Source organism: Anabrus simplex, chromosome 2 (assembly GCF_040414725.1).
Source record: "Anabrus simplex isolate iqAnaSimp1 chromosome 2, ASM4041472v1, whole genome shotgun sequence".
In the NCBI taxonomy this organism is placed as follows: Eukaryota; Metazoa; Arthropoda; class Insecta; order Orthoptera; family Tettigoniidae; genus Anabrus; species Anabrus simplex.
Genome location: NC_090266.1, coordinates 1,183,225,465 through 1,183,242,586, shown reverse-complemented (window position 1 = coordinate 1,183,242,586; position 17,122 = coordinate 1,183,225,465). Strand labels below are relative to the sequence as shown.

The window sequence follows — 17,122 nt, the reverse complement described above, 5'->3', positions numbered from 1 at the left end:
GATAGGTAGGGGCTAGGAGTGGGAAGGAAGCAGCCGTGGTGGTACAGCCCCAGCATTTGCCTGGTGTAAAAATGGGAAACCATGGAAAACCATCTTTGGGGCTGCCGACAGTGGAGTTCGAACCCACTATCTCCCGAATGCAAGCTCACAGCTGTGCGCCCCAACCACACGGCCAACTCGCTCGGATTTTCAACATTCCACAGATTATATTTCTCCTTCAAAATCCTACAGTTTATATTTCTCAAGCTGTACTTCTATTCTCTTAATGCTGATTATTATTATTATTATTATTATTATTATTATTATTATTATTATTATTATTATTATTATTATTATTATTATATAATTCGCTGGGGCCATCAAGGACCACGTTAAGTCTTGTTGCATTTGACACTGAACTTGGACTTCTTTAGAGCCCAAATTTCCCTCATTCTTTGTGATAGATAGATAGATAGATAGATAAATGTCTTTATTGGCGTAGTTAAGGCCATTAGGCCTTCTCATACACTAAACCAATTAGTATACATTAAAGTCATAAGTAATACTACCGTAATTAATACTAGAAGACACAATTAAAACACAATCAAAATACAACTGAAATAAAATTCCACCACAGTAGGACATACATACAACAGCAATAATAATAATAATAATAATAATAATAATAATAATAATAATAGCTAGTAATGATATTGTAGTAGCACGATCACTGAAAGGCCAGAAATTCACAGGTCACTCGCATCCTGTTGCACCTCTTAACGCTCTCTTAAATGACACTGTAGTTGTTATTCCCCTGACGTCGTCCGGTAAACGATTCCATTCTCATGCGGCAAACACCGAGAATGAGCTGTTATATGCGGCAGTTCGATGGTGAGGGATGATGAGCAGGTTGGATGTTTGAGCCCTTGTATGTCTGTCATGAACATTTGAGAAGTAATGGAAACGTGAAGAAAGTTAGGATGGGGAAGATGTAGTAAGAACTCGGTGGAGAAGAGACAAAGTATGATGGTTACGACGAACATGGAGTCGCGACCACTCTAATTTTAGGAAAGATGGTGACACGTGGTCATATTTTCTTAAGCTGCATATATATCTCACACACGCATTTTGAGCGCGCTGTAGCCTTAGGGAAAATTGTGGCCTGACGTCATTGAAGACAACATCACAATAGTCAAAATGTGGCATTACAAGGGCTTCAATTAATCTCTTTTTAAGCTTTATTGGAAATATATGTTTGTATTTATATAAAGAATGTAAAGATGAGTAAACTTTTTGACAGATATGTAAGACATGTGCAGACCAAGTCATGCGTTCGTCCATGATAACACCGAGATTCTTCACTTGTGATACAAAAGGAATTGGAACATCCTGCAGGATTACTCCTGGCAACAGACGTTTAGTTATACTTGTTATTTGACTTTGATGGCCAAGAAGGATTACTTGCGACTTTGTAGGGTTCAATTTCAGGCCGTGCGCAGCAGACCAATCACTAACAGACCGTAAGTCAATATTTAGTAAGTCGATATTTTCCTGGAGGTCACGTGATGTAGAGTCGGTGTAGAGTTGAAGATCGTCAGCGTACATATGGTATTTGCAGTGTCTTAAATTGGATGATATGTCATTCACAAAGAGTGCGAAAAGAAGAGGACCAAGTACAGAGCCTTGAGGGACTCCTCTCTTCACGTGGCGCCACGAGGAAACGATTCCATTATTACCTTTCACACATGGTTGACGTCCGTGAAGATAAGAATGCATCCAAGCAATCGTACTCTGAGAAAAATGTAGAGCCTTTAGTTTTACAAGTAAAATGTCAATGTCTACGCTGTCGAAAGCTTTACTGTAATCTAGTAGTACCAGAACTGTGAATCGTCCTCTGTCTATTGCTTGTCTAACATCCTCAGTCACTTTAACTAAGGCTGTAGTTGTACTATGTCCTTGTCGGAAACCGGACTGGAGAGGATTAAGGAGATTGTGCGTTCGAAGGTACTCAGACATTTGTGTATGAACTACATATTCTAAGATTTTTAATAAAGCTGATAAAATACAGATTGGACGATAGTCTCCCTCGTTCGAGGGCGTTTTACTTTTCGGAAGAAGTAGCACAATAGCCTTCTTCCAGAGAGTTGGATATGTGGAGTATAGAAGAGAGAAATTGATTATATGAGTTAAGGTTGGTAATATACAATCAAGAATTAGTTTGACCATGTCAGTCCCTATGTCATCAATTCCTTTTGCTTTCGTGCTTATTCTGAGGACTGCTTTTCTGACTTGGAGGGGCGTCACGTGACTGAAATAGAGTTTCTCTCTGTCAGGAGTAGGGCGTGTACCATAATAATTCATAAGTCTCTGTTTGTCGTCCTGTCGTACTACGGAGCAGTTATCAGTAAAGTACTTGTTAAGAGTCTCGAGAGGTACTGTAATTTCTTCTCTGGTCTTGTTCTTCGTAAGTCCAAGCTTATTAATAGATTTCCAAAATGTCGTCGCTGTTCTACCGTCAGGCATAATTAAACTGTAAGCGTGTCGCAATTTAGCATTTCGTATTTGTTGTGTTGTCTTATTTCGTAACTTCCTATATTCGTCAAAGTTTTGTACGGTAGGGTCATTTTTGTACTGTCTGTGAGCGCAGTCTCTTTGTTTCATAAGTTGTCTAATTTTGTCATTTAACCACGGGGAGGGTCCTTTCGATATTCTCGCTCGCCGCTTTGGGGCATGCTTGTCAAATAGTTCCATTACTTTGCTATTAAAGAAGTCAACTTTGTCATCTAGATTGTTATAGTTCGTTATGTCATGCCAGGGTATTTTGCCTGCGTCCTCTAAGAGTCTATCTTTATTTATATTTTTCAATGGTCGATAGGTGATAAATTTCTGGGAGGGTTTCGGTGGCCGGAGGTTATACGAGATGTATATTGCGTCATGTGCAGATATACCAGGTACGGAGGTTTGACCAACATTGAGGACTCTGTCTGAGTTGCTGGTAACTATAAGATCCAATAGTGTGTGCGAATGAGATGTATGGTGAGTCGGAGAGAGAGGTAAGATTTCCATATTATAGGCTTGAAATAATGTTTTGAGTCGTGTGGATTCGGAAGAAGTTGCGTCAGTTAGATCCGTATTGAAATCCCCCATAATTATTGTGTGAGGGTAGTCTGGCAGTAATTTAGTCAAGTCAGCTTCAAAGATCTCTAAGTGACATGTATTCGGAGGTTTGTAAACTACTCCTACAAGCGCTTTAATCCCGTTCGTTGTTGTTTCTACGAGCATGTATTCCGGTTTTCTCTCATACCTGCCAGGTGAATGACCGACCAGCTTAAGTTTGAGGCTAGTTAGGAAATAGCCACATACCCCTCTACCCCGTTTGTGAGTGCGGTCATTTTTCAGAAGCGAGTAGCCTTCAAGATGACACAAAGAAGACTGGCTATTGTCTGTTAACCATGACTCAGACACTAGCAGGGCATGGAAAACAGGTGGAGTGAATATTTCAGCAATCTCGTCCATTCGGTTGGCTGCTAATATACTTTGCGCGTTTATATGACAGACGTGCAGGGCTCTGGGATGTTGCGAGACGAAAGTCTTGAGGATACTAGCGGTACTTTGATCAAGGTTTGCGCTAGAGGGTGAGGGGAGTGGGGACAGCGGAAGGACGGGAGAGGGTTGCTGGTCTGAGGCGACATACGGTGGCTGTTGAAATCGACTGGTGACGTCAGAGGAATTTGTTTTGTCACTTGTAACTCTTGCCAACTTGGAACGATGAAAGTTAACAAAATGTACAGATAAACACAAAGAGCTAGGAGGAATTTAAAGTTAACTGAAGTAGTGAGGTGCAGGAATATAGTCAACTGTGCCTAGAATTACCTATTATTTTAAAGCGCGACTAAATTAAGGGCGTTGTGTCTAAATTAATAAAATAAAAATTAAAAGTATTTAAAATTGAAAGTTATTAAATTAATCATAAGGAAATAAGAAAGTAAATGCAATTATTTAGTAAAATATATAGATAAATAGTTGCAAAAAAGAAATTTTAACTAAGCTAAACGAAAATAAATGATAATTCACTAAACTATTCTAAGATAGAATTTAACGATCTTGAGATAAATAAATATGGACTAATGTAGGAATATAAACACTCAGTTCGGTGCACTCAGTTCAGTGAATTGTTACATTTAACTGCTGTCACTGTCCTTAGGAATGTCACTCAGCCGGTTAATTCTAATTTTACTGCCATCTGGTTTCTTAATAATGATGTCTCCACTCGAGGTCCAACAATTGCTCTGATTAAAGCGGAGAATAGCTGATTTAAGAATTGACAACCTGGTGGAGGTTAGATCCTCGCGAATAGTTACTGGGGTACCTTTCAATTTTCTCTTATTGCGAAACACTTCCTGCCTTGTTCGATATGATGTGAATTTGACAATGATTGGCCGAGGTTTCCCTGGAGATTTAGGTCCAACTCGGTGACTCCTATCAATGTCTTGCAAATTCACAATCACACCTATCTCCCTAAAAACATTTATCGAAAGTTCGTCCGTATTTTCACTTACACTTTCCTGTACCCCAAAAATTCTAACATTAGCTCTTCTACTGTATTGTTCCAGTGAGTCACATCTTGCAGCAAAATCTTCCCTCATCTCACGGATTTCTTTATCCCTGCTTTCGAGTTTTGCGTTCAATTCTGCCACAATTTCAGAATTGAACTGGAGAGATTTTTCTAATTCCTTTATGACGAGTTCTGTCACACGCTCCGATATGGCGGCTACTATCTTTTCAAGGAACTTACCAGAGCTGATGGTTTCGTTTAGTATCCTGGTGACTGCCTCTTCAACAGGGTTGGCACTGCTGCGGTTGGCACTACTGCTTTGGTCACTGGTGTTGCGCTTGCTACGGCCCATATTGCCTGAGAAATCACTACTTAATACTGGTGAACTGATTGTTACAATGACTGATACTCACTGGTTTGATTCAACACTGTATCACACACTCGTGTACCACTTATTATATAGCTCCCTTTAGAATAACACCTTCTAATTCACTGAAACTGTGGAGCCGATCTTACGCACGTCCGTCACCCATGAGTAGTACGTGTGGTGCTGGGCCTGCTTACGCTCCTCTGTCCAAGGGCCACCGTGTCTTCTCTTCGGTTGCTCGTCTCGGTTTAACCCGTTCGTCAATATTTTCTTGCGGAAGAGATCTCTGTTAAGGGCGTCTTCAGCTGAGATATGTAGCATTTGCAGGTCTTCCTTGGTATTTCTAAACCAGGGAATTGTGGTTTTGGGGTTTGAATCTAAAAAGTGAAAGATTTCTTTAGTTAACTTTATTCCGTCCATTCTTTTCAGATGACCATAAAATCATGACCGTCTTTTTCTGATTGTGTCAGTAATTTTCTCTATTTTGCTGTAGACTTCCTTGTTGGATCTCTTTTGATGGATTCCATTTCTGTACTTTGATCCCAAGATTTCTCTCATAATTTTGCGTTCTTTTTTCTCCAGTTCTTCAAGGAGTCCTTTGTTGGCATTTAGAGACAGGGTTTCGGCTGCATATAGAACTACTGGCTTCAGAACTGTTTCACAGTGACGTATCTTGGTGTTTTGGGAATGGCATTTTTTGTTGTAGATTGTGCGGGATGTTTGGTAGGCTATTTCCAGTTTGCGTACTCGCTCCTGAAGTGCTTCTTTGTCCAGTCCATTTTTCATGATGATCTCACCCAGGTATTTGAATTTGTCTACTCGGGTGATGTCCCCATATTTTGTATGGAGTTTTGGTGGAGCCTCTTTGATGTTAGTCATTACTTCTGTTTTCTCAAACGATATCTGCAAACCAGTTTGTTCGGCAATTTCCTTTAAAATTTCAACTTGAGCTCTAGCGGTTTCTACGTTGTTTGAGAGAACAGCAATATCATCGACAAATGCTAAGCAGTCTGTTGCGATCCCCTTGGATTTGGTTCCTATTCTCAATGGACTGTAGTTGGTTTCCTGTAATCTCACCCGCCAGGTTCTGATGATCTTTACAAGAACACAGTTGAAGAGTATCGGGGATAGCCCATCACCTTGTCGGACTCCTGTTTTGATGTCAAAGGAATGCGAGAGACATCCGTGGAACTTCACCTTGGATTTTGTATCGGTCAGGGTGGCTCTAATTAATGCCAGCAGTTTCAAATCAACTCCAAATTCATTTAAGATGTTTAGCAGGACTTCCCGGTCAATGGAGTCGTACGCTTTCTTAAAGTCCACAAAGACAGACACATACTGCTTGGACCTTAGTGTACAATATCTGATGATCGTTTTGAGATTTTGGATCTGTTCAGCTGTTGAGCGACATTTTCTGAACCCTCCTTGGTATTTACCTATTTGATGTTCGACTTGTGCTTCCAAACGCTCCAGGATGGCAAGTGATAGAATTTTGTAAGTCACGGGTAGCAAAGATATTTCTCTGTAGTTGTTGATGTTCTTCATGCTGCCTTTTTTGTGCAGTGGATGGATCAAAGCTATTTTCCAATCTTCGGGTAGGGTCTCCTTGTTCCAAATTTCTTCTATTTGCTTTTGCAAGATATCAAGTGATTCCTCTGGGGCATATTTCCATAGTTCTGCTACTACTGAGTCATCACCCGGCGCTTTGTTATTTTTGAGACGGGCAATGTGGCGCTTGATTTCATCTCTGTCGGGTGGTCTGGAATCTGGGTACCTGAATAAGGGTTCCTTGGTCTCAATGGCGCTTTGCGGTTTAGAGCAATTAAGTAAATTCTTGAAGTAATCTGCCAGAATGCTGCAATTTTCTTCATATGACGTCGCCAGTGTGCCGTCCTTTCGCTCAAAGCATAGAGATGGTGGTTTATAGCCAGTGAGTTTGTGTTTGAAGGCTCTGTAGTACTCTCTGCTTTCATTCTTCCTAAAGTTTTGTTCTATCTTTTCAATGAGAGATTTTTCGTATTTACTTTTCTCAGTTCTGAACACCCTAGCTGCTTGGGCACGTTGGGTTTTGTAGGTTTCCCAATCATTTTCTGATTTTGTAGAGTAGTACTGATTCCATGCATTGAGTCTTTCTTGGAGGACTGATTCGCAGGTACCATTCCACCAGGCATGCTTTTTGCTTCTCTTGATTTCTGCAACGTCTTTGGCAGCCTCAACAAGGAGACTTTTGGCGTTGTTAAAGTCACAGTCATTTGGTCTAGCCTTTTCCTGGAACTCCTCGACCCTTTGCCGAAGTTTATCATTGTCGAAGCATGTGATCTGTTTGGTTGTCTTCCTTGTGTTTGCGGGAATTGGTTTGAATTTGATAAGAGACATATAATGATCTGAGGCCACATTGATGCCTTTCTTTACCTTCACATTCATAATCTCAGGGCTGTTTCTCCTGGAGATTGCCAACGTGATCAATTTGGAACTCTCCGAGAGTTTGGACGGGAGAACGCCAAGTCATTTGCTCTCTGGGTAGATGGAGAAAGTGGGTCGACATGACCTGCAGGTTGTGATTTTCGCAAATGGACACCAGTCTTTTACCGTTGGGATTGGTTCTTTTGTGAGCAGGGTAATTTCCTATAACTTTCTTGTACTTCTGTTCATGACCTAGTTGGGCATTGAAGTCACCCAAAAGAAGCTTGACATGGTGTTTGGGGATTTTGTTTAATTTTTCATCCAGTAGGTCCCAGAAATTATCAACTTCGTCTGGATCAGACTTGTTCTTAACGTTTGTAGGAGCATGTGCGTTAACTAGGGCGTAGGTTTTGTTCACGCATTTAATTGTGAGTATATACAATCTGTCATTCACAGGTTCGAAATTTGCAACCGATTTAAGGATCTTGGTTCTAACAGCAAACGCGGTTCCAAGCATCGCAGCTCCATTGAGGATTCCTCTTTGCGCTTTGCTCTTGAGAAAATCGGTAGCCATCGGATTCATAAATCTCTTCATCTGGGTACCTTGTTTCCTGTAGGGCCATTATGGATATCTGATTTTCGTGAAGAGCTTTGATGAGGGTTTTCAGCTTGCCAGTTTGTGTAAGTGAATTTATGTTGGAAGTTGCTAGAAAGGTTTTAGATTTTGGCCTGAGTTTTTGACTCTTCGGGGTACACCGAGACGCTCCGACTCGTCTCTTGCATGATGTCGAGTCTCCCCCAGAATCCGAACGAGACTCGTGCGCCATGGCATTCACGACGAGGGATCTATCCGAAGATTTACCCCCTGGGGTATGTTTCTTGAAATGTTGTGCCATCATGCTTTTTGACTTGACTTTGCTTTGGACGGGTACCCATCCTTTTGCAACTAGGGTTGTTAGCCCTAGAGGTTGCCTCAAGATGTTTTCTGGCTTCTGGTCATTTACCAGTCTTCGCCGTAACCCTGGCAAGGGACCAGTTTTTTTTTTTTTTCACGGTGGTATTTTATTTCCCTACTACCCTCTGACTCTGCTGGCGGCAGAGCCAGCGAGCTTCCCCAATTCCAATGGGACGCGCCCGGTGGAGGTAACCGGTAAATCCCCACACGGGATTATTATTATTATTATTATTATTATTATTATTATTATTATTATTATTATTATTATTATTATTATTATTATAATTTTTTTATCATTATTATTATTATTATTACTGATACTATCATAATAATGGTGTGTGGCCTGTGGAGAGGCCTGGTGCAGGTCTTTCAAGTTGACGCCCATAGGTGATCTGCACATCTATGAGGATGGACCTCCATCTATGCTGAAGACTGCACACACCCCCAGTCCCTGTTGAGCCACCACAATTAACCAATGAAGGTTGAAATCACTGACTCCGTCAGGAATCAAACCCAAGACCCCTTGGACCAAATGACAGCATGCTAACCATTTAGCCATAGAGTATGAAATTGCTGGTAATTATTTATGTTTATTCTTGTAATAATTTTAACATCTGTTTGTTCTCATTTTAATTTAATTCCTGATTTTAAAAAAAAACAGAGTTTGAAGAATGCACTATATTTTTATCTTTTTCATTTTTATTTTACTATCCTCATCCAGTCCCGAGGCTATGCACGTCTTAAAATGCTATAACATCATTTTTCTTCTTCTTGTGAACTTTGCCCTATGTTATGGTCAGATGCCCTCCTTGATGCCAGCTTTATGTGGAGGAATGTATTCTCTACTACAAGTTTCTGTGTTGGCTGGTTAGTGTGGAGTACTGTGTGTATATGAAGTGGTGGGTAGGTTAAAAAAAAAATGAGCAGCAAAAGTCTGACTACAAATCTCATTTGAAAAGACAGAAATGATGCCATCCTTCAAGGTTGAAACACCAACTATCACACTGAATAATAACAAACAAATTAAGATTGTAAATAAATTCAAGTATCTTGGGAAGATTATTACTTGGAACTTAAACGAGAAAGTATCAGTAGAAAACAGAACAACTAAATTGAAAAAAGTGCAACGTATCACTTGGCCAACCTACAAGAAGAAACCTCTCTTGATAAATGCAAAATTCGAACACTACAACTCCGTTATTAAACCTGAAGCGACCTAGGCTAGTGAAACACTATTCAATTTGAACATCAAATCAACAACAGATGAATTACAGAAGACAGAAAGGAGAATCCTTAGAACAGTCATAAACAAAAAACACCAAGTAGATGGACAATGGCTTTTATTACCTAATGTTGTATACCAGGAAACTGAGTCAATAATAGACACAATGTGGAAAAGGAGGGTTGCATTTTTCTGCCACATATCAAGACTACCAGAAACCAGGGTACTGAAACATCTTTTCAACTACTTTTGGAAAAGTAAAACCAAGAATAGTTGGTTCAAAGAAGTCCAAGATGATTTAGATGTGTTAGGTTTGACATTGTAGCAAATTAAAGACCGATAAGAGAACAGGATCCTCAAAAACAGAGACTTGAGACTTAAACTAGAAACTTTTACATGCAAAGTACACCATAACTGACAAAGAAAGGGCAGCCAGGTCAGAAAGAATGAAGGAGCTCTGGGAGCAGAAGAAGAAACGTAAGCCAAATTTGTACCTAATACTTTTAAGAACTTAAATGTATATGGACTGATTAAAGTGCTCCAATGTGGGCATAAAATAATTTTAAGAAACAAATAAAACTAGTGTAACATTCTGAATTGTGAAGATATATTTCTCCGTGGCCCTCCTTCCCCTTATTTTTTCTTTTTTTTTTACAGAATACAAAAGTATGTATTAGTGTAGAAATGAGGTCTTCTATGTTCAGTAGACGAAATTTTAGATTCAAGGCAAAACCAGCCTAAATAAACATGTATGTATAGCAACAATGAAGAGACTGCATCTGATTTAATTTTGTACTTGTTCAATATTGTTACTCATACAAGGACATCAGTCTCATATGAACATAAAGAACTTCAGGTACAATTACATTGCAGGTAGATTGTCAGGAAACAACCATTCACAATAAAGACAGTTTAGGCTTTTCATTATGTTGAAAAATGAACTGATTTAGAACAAAGAATACATTATATACTATGTAAGGCTACAACAATTTCAATACAGATATAATATGTGGTTTTGATCTTGACAATACTCACATGATTTTGGTCTGAATGCTCTGTATAATCTTGTTGCTAAAGCACCATAGTCATTTTCAATTGAATCATATAATGATCCCAGCATCTGAACCACTGAATTTTCTCCTGCAGATGTACTACTGACTCTAGTTTGGTCAGTAAAATAGAAACTGAAACAGGAAAATTCATTAGGTTTAATTCATTACAAACACCTATAGTGGTGGTTGTTGGTAGAGATTAGGCTCATAACTAATGATTGTTTAGATGATTCTAGCCTTTACATCCATGCACATCTGAATTAGCAGACATGCCTCTACTGTAAGATATTTTATTAATGGGCCACAGTTACAGTGAAAGACTTAATGTACAGCAATGAAGTGAAGATCAATAAACAGGAAGGAATAAATTCAAGCTGCTTTATGATCTGTTTTTGTCATGTTCTATGCTTGTTGCTTGTTGTATAAAAGGGCCTAATATCTAGGTCATCAGCCCCCATGTTCTATGGAGAAGAATTATAAACAAACAAAATAACATGGTAGAAAGGACAAGACTCTCATTGTACAATATTGTTTCTTTAATGTGTAGTATGTTTGGAGGCAAAATCATTGTCCTACAGGAGTTCTTTAATGTGCCGGTAAATCTACCAACATGAGGCTGATGTACTTGAGAATCTTCAAATACCACTGGACTGAGCTGAGATCAAACTCCCAGCTAAGAAGGCCAGTACTCTACCAACTGAGCTACTCAGCCTAGGCAAAGCAAAATCATTTAAGCTCCTTCTATGACAATGCAGTATGACCATCTTTGAAAAGAATAAAGACGATCAGTTAGGTTAAATATTTTATTCCTTACAGTGACAGTCATGGATCTTTCATTACAAAGGTTGTATTTCACTAGATTGATGAGCTTCATTCAAAACTGGCCCTGTAAAACTGACAACATGGACTGGCTGCTGCTATTTATTCTTGTCCAAAAAAATTTTAAAACTTCTCTTGATAGTGACAGTTGCCACACAACGATCACTGTTTACTCATAGTTCATTGCAATATATTAGGTAACATCTTCATGAATTTTATATATCTGGATTCATTTCACTTTTAACTTTGAATTGCACACATGGCAGAAGGATTGACTTGATGGGCTAGAAATTGAAAACCCTACAACATCATCATCATTCAGTTTGCGATTTTTCAGAAAGAAACCAAGCACTTGCACCCTTTTCTACTTTTAACTTATATCATAAGTTCTATCCAATAAGTCGCACAGAACTACCTAATAATAGCAGCCAACTTTTGTGAATGATTTGGACTTGCTAAAGCCTTCATAAAGTCTCTTGCCATAACAATGCTTTAAGGTTCCGTTTGCATATTTTGGAACCATCCTCATGGACCTGAATACATTTCATTGATTTCATCCCTAATTTAAAAATAAAAGACCTTTTCTAAATACCGTAAAATACCGTAACTTCGGCCACTTTCTCGTATATTTTTAAAATTAAAATGTGAAATATTCTCTGTAATTTTCTGAAAATTATAAGTTCTGCAATGTTTGTTCTTCATTTCTAAATATGAACATAATTCTAATTGTTATTCAGTAATGAATTATGATTATCGAAAGAGTGGCCGGAGTTACCCCATGTTTCGGGGTAACTTCGGCCGCCATGAAAATAACTCACGAAACAAAGTTTTCTTCGATGTAGTGTTACTTTGGCCACTGTGAATGTTTTTTTAAAACCTGCAGAATGCCCAGTATCAACAATCACAAACAAATTAAAACGATTTGTACTGAAACAGAAGTATAGTGATCAAATTCACATTTTCCACTATTTTTTTTCGCCTAAGCATACAAGCATTGTATGATATTACAAATTACATGTTGCGTTGCATAAATATTTGTAATGGTACAAAAGATAATAAATAAAAGGTACAAAAATCATAAAGCCAAATTGTATGGAGAGAAAAAGATATTGGAAAAAAAGCAATCTTGCAGACTGTTCTCATAACACACTGTCTTCTAAATTAGAAAATATCTGGGCCGTCAATCAAGTTCTTAAATGTGCATTGTTCATGTCAACTGATATCCGTCTATCATTGAAAATGGGAACTGTCTTTCCCCTCCCTGTCGGAGTAAACTTCCCCATTTATTGTTATTGTGGCTTTATTACTCTCTTCTAAAGCATTCTTGAAGTGAACAGGATTGTTATTACAATACCCATGGCCGCGTAATGTTTTCCTGTATGTTCTTGACATGGCTGATGTTACCCCGGAGGAGGACAACTTTTATCACAAAACTATTCCCAGAAAAACCTATTTGAATAAAATGCATCACATTGGGTTGATCCGTTACCAGACGTACTTACATTTTGACCCCATAAAACACTGGAATGGAGAATCAAATGCTGGGACTAGAGAACAGTTTGTTTTCTGTTGTTAACAGACAAGACAATAGTCGGGGCTGCGAAAAAAATTGATTGACGCAAAAATGAGCCCGCCAATGTTCTTTGGACTACCGAGTGTTGATAGAGCATTCTATTGTACGTGCATTTTAGTTGTTGCAAGTGGTTCATCTTTTTCAGTATAGGAGGCAGGAGAAAATAAGTGTTGCTATTCACCAGTGGCCGAAATTACCCTGTATGGCCGAAGTTACCCCACTTTACGGTACCAGTTCAGCTTCTAAGCTGAACAGTCATAGTAGTGACTTCTGGTTCAGAGGTCCCCAAGATTGATTCCCGGCTGGGCTAGGGATTTTAGCCATGTACATCCTTATTTCAATGCTGGGTAATTTATATAAATCACGTGGATTTCCTTTTTTCTTTTTGCTAGTAGCTTTACGTCACACTGACAAGATAGGTCTTGTGGCGACGATGGGGGAGGAAGGGGTTACGAGTTGGAGGGAAGTGGCCGTGGCCTTAATAAAGGTACAGCCGCAGCATTTGCCTGATATGAAAATGGGAAACCACGGAAAACCATCTTCAGGGCTACTGACAGTGGGATCTGAACCTATTATCTCCTGGATGCAAGCTCACGGCTGCGCGCCCCTTACCTCACGGCCAACTTGCCCGGTAGGTGGTTTTCTAAACGACCCCATTTCTGTCTGGTAGCAGATAGGTAGATGCAACTACTGTACGTTCCAACATGAAGAAATTGTGGCAGATTCACTTACCATCACAGTAGATGTTGGAAATGACCAGAGTTGGGAATAATTGAGTAAAAGTAATTGAAATACTTGTAACAATTACTTCTTTAGTACGAGGGTAATTCCAAAAATAAGGTCTCCTATTTTTTAATAATTACAGAACTCTGTTCATGTGGCTGTTGGTCACAATATTGTGAAAAATGTTTCCTGCGCTCGCATATAAACATGCGCATGCTGTGCTGAGGCACTCAGTCTTGGCTTGGCAGCAGTTGAGAATGGAGCTCCCGTTGGATGTTACCACCAAGTGCGAAGTGCGTGCACTTATTCGGTTTTTTAACACAAAAGGTACTAAACCGATTGAAATTCATCGCCAATTGACAGAAGTGTATGGTGAGTCATGCATGGATGTCAACAATGTTTGTAAGAGGTGTAGAGAGTTTGCAGCCGGTCAGACTGAAATTCACGACGAACAAAGGAGCGGGAGACGGTCAATTTCCATCGAGACAGTCGTGAAGGTTGAGCAAATCGTGCGTGAAGATCGGCAGATCACCCTGGATGATCTCTGCACTTTGTTTCATGAGGTTTCCTGAAGTGCCGCTCACAGAATTTTAACGGAAAACTTGAAATATCGGAAGGTGTGCGCAAGATGCTGACTGAAGACCACATGCAGCAACGAGCCGATTCTTGCCGCACATTTCTTCAATGCTTTGCAGCCAAACAGGACAACTTTTTGGACTCAACTGTCACAGGTGACAAAACCTGGGCATTCCACTTTACACCTGAGAGACCAAGCAACAACCACGCCAGTGGCGGCATCCCTCATCGCCAAAGCCACAGAAATTCAAGCAAACACAGTCTGCCGGTAAAGTCATGACAACTTTGTTTTGGGATCGAAAGGGGGTATTGTTGGTCGACTTTATGCCTGCTGGGACCACAATTAATGCTGACAGGTACTGTGAGAACCTGAAAAAACTCAGACGGGCAATTCAGAACCGGAGAAAAGGAATGTTAAGCAAGGGCATAAACATTCTCCATGAAAATGCTCGCCCACACGTCGCCCGGCAAACCGTTGCCTCCTGCAACCGTTTCAGTGGAACATCACCCACCCACCCCACAGTCCCTAAGTTGAAAGAACATTTGGCTGGAAAACGATTCAGCACCGACGATGAGGTGAAAGATGAAGTTCACAACTTCCTGAACAGCATGGCGGCGAGCTGGTATGACATGGGCATACAAAAACTGTCACAGCGTCTACAAAAATGCATCGACCAAAATGGTGACTATGTAGAAAAATAGCTAAATGTTTAAGCTGTAAAATGATGTAAACCATTCTAGAAATAAATAGGTCTATGTATTTATAAAAAAAATAGGAGACCTTATTTTTGGGATTACCTTTGTAATTTTTATTCGTAATCGTTACTTTTGACTTAATTTACTTCTGAAAATAAAATTTTAATCATTACAATCTAATAATCAACATACATCACATCGAAATCTTGGCAACTTTAGACAAGCTTTGGTGCCCCAGCACTTTCAAAGCAACGCACCAAGGGCATAATTCCAGGATACATTGCCCACCCATTTACTTACTTGCAGGTTGTCGTGGTTACTGGTTGAGATTTAGATAATCGTGTACTACGTGGTCGAGAAGATGGTGGTTATTACTGTATTAAGAGGAAAAACAACTATTAACACTAATCAGAAGGAAAAATGAAGGATGACCTACACTTCGAAAAGTGAAGGTGTCTGCAAAAGAAAGGCAGGGCCATGAACGGCATGAAATTGAAAGGCTCCCTAGGCCTCCAAAATGTAATACCGTTGAGAATGGGAAAGAATAATAGTTGACTGAGGACACTGACACAAGTAAGGGGAAGCAATGACAGACTCACCTAGCAGAACCGTGAACGCTAACCCACGCTCCCAAGTTGAGCATTCTTGATCTCCCTTTTTGGTCGCCCCTTATGACAGGCAGGGAATGCTGTACATGTTATTGTACTACCCCCACCTACAGGGGATATGTGGTCGAGAATGGAGCCAAAATAAATGTGTGACGGTGAAGGGATCAAGGCATTTCCATTCCACTATTTGAATAAATATTTTGAATTAGTTATCCTGAAAATAATGAAAACATAAAAGCGACATGCAAATTTTTCTTGGAGCAATCATTTTGTAAGTCTGTTTAGTCTCGCCTAGTGATGATAGCCACTTAATATCCCTATGCTAAATAACACAAACTAGAGTAAAGTATTTTTCCTTACAAACTTTGGTATCATTCCATTCCCATGTGAAACAATGTCAATGATGTCCTAAGAGTGGTGTTTTGTAAAGTAATTGTAATTCTACTGATTACTTTTTTAAAGTAATTAAGAATTGTACTTGAGTAATTTTTTTCTCAGGTAACTGTAACTGAGCCCAATTACTTTTATTTTGTACTTTTCCCATCACTGGAAATGACTTCCATCTTCCTGTAGACACAGCCATACCCATCGCTCTATGCTTCTGGCAGTTCACTGCAAAATTTCCTCATCTATTTCATTGATTTCAGTCATGATGCTGTTCTTCAATTGTTCGTGGTCTATTTTGCTCCTACTTTATCCTTGACACCATAAGTCTGGTGATCTTCACAGCTACAAATTCTCAGAGATTACTCTGTCCTCAAAGAAGCTGCTGATCAGAGCGAGAGACTCTGTTGATGTATGATGCTACTGAAAATAACCCTGAGTTAGCTCAATGTCATCTAGTTGCTTGACAAATTGCAGGAAAATGTCCTTGTACCAGACTGTGCTTATCATACCCGAGACAAAGAATGGACCCGCTATTCGGATTGCAGAGACTGAACACCAAACTCTGACCTTTTGTGGGTGCAGGTCTTTCGTGAACAGTGCATGGGTTACGTGTACCCAAATGAAGGTATTTTGAGAATTCACATAACCAGCAGATGGAATCAGGCCTTGTCTGAACCATGTGATGTTCAGAATTTCCAATCGCCGTACAGTCAAATCCAAGAATCATGTGCAGGTACGGACTCTTTTTCCATTATCTCACTCTTGCAATGTGTGAATGGCAGTCAACTTGTGCAGCTGCAGTTTCTTTACCTTGGCTGCTCTTTGACGTATGGAATAAGAATACCCCAAGCAATGTAATTATTTCCTAAGATACCAAAACAAATTAGTCTGTACATGTTCTGCCACATCTGCTAAACCAGATGTCCAATGCTTGCCAGACTCACTCAACAAAGACCTAGTTGTTCACAACTTTCTCACAATAGCCAGTATCATGTCTCACTTAAGCTTTTTAAAAATGTTATTTGTTCTATGCTAGAGTTGAGAGAAGTGAGGACTTCATTAAGATAAGTTCAAAATTTCAAGTTTTTAAGGATTTAAGCAGAAATAAACATAAATGTTTATACATTTCTAATTATTTTTGGGTGCGATTTGATAAAATCGAATAATGTTCTCTCTCGGGTATAATTCTGTTACCATAGGTTTTCTT

At 39.5% G+C, this 17,122-nt stretch overlaps 1 protein-coding gene across 1 annotated transcript in view; it reads right to left on the bottom strand.

Moving 5' to 3' along the window:
• Nucleotides 1–17,122, bottom strand: part of Arms (Ankyrin repeat-rich membrane spanning) — a 485,159-nt gene that overhangs the window by 187,796 nt on the left and 280,241 nt on the right. Inside the window, exon 17 of the mRNA XM_067142156.2 lies at nt 10,517–10,665. Within this exon, the coding sequence (XP_066998257.1) occupies nt 10,517–10,665 (149 nt within the window). The remainder of the gene's footprint in view (nt 1–10,516; nt 10,666–17,122) is intronic.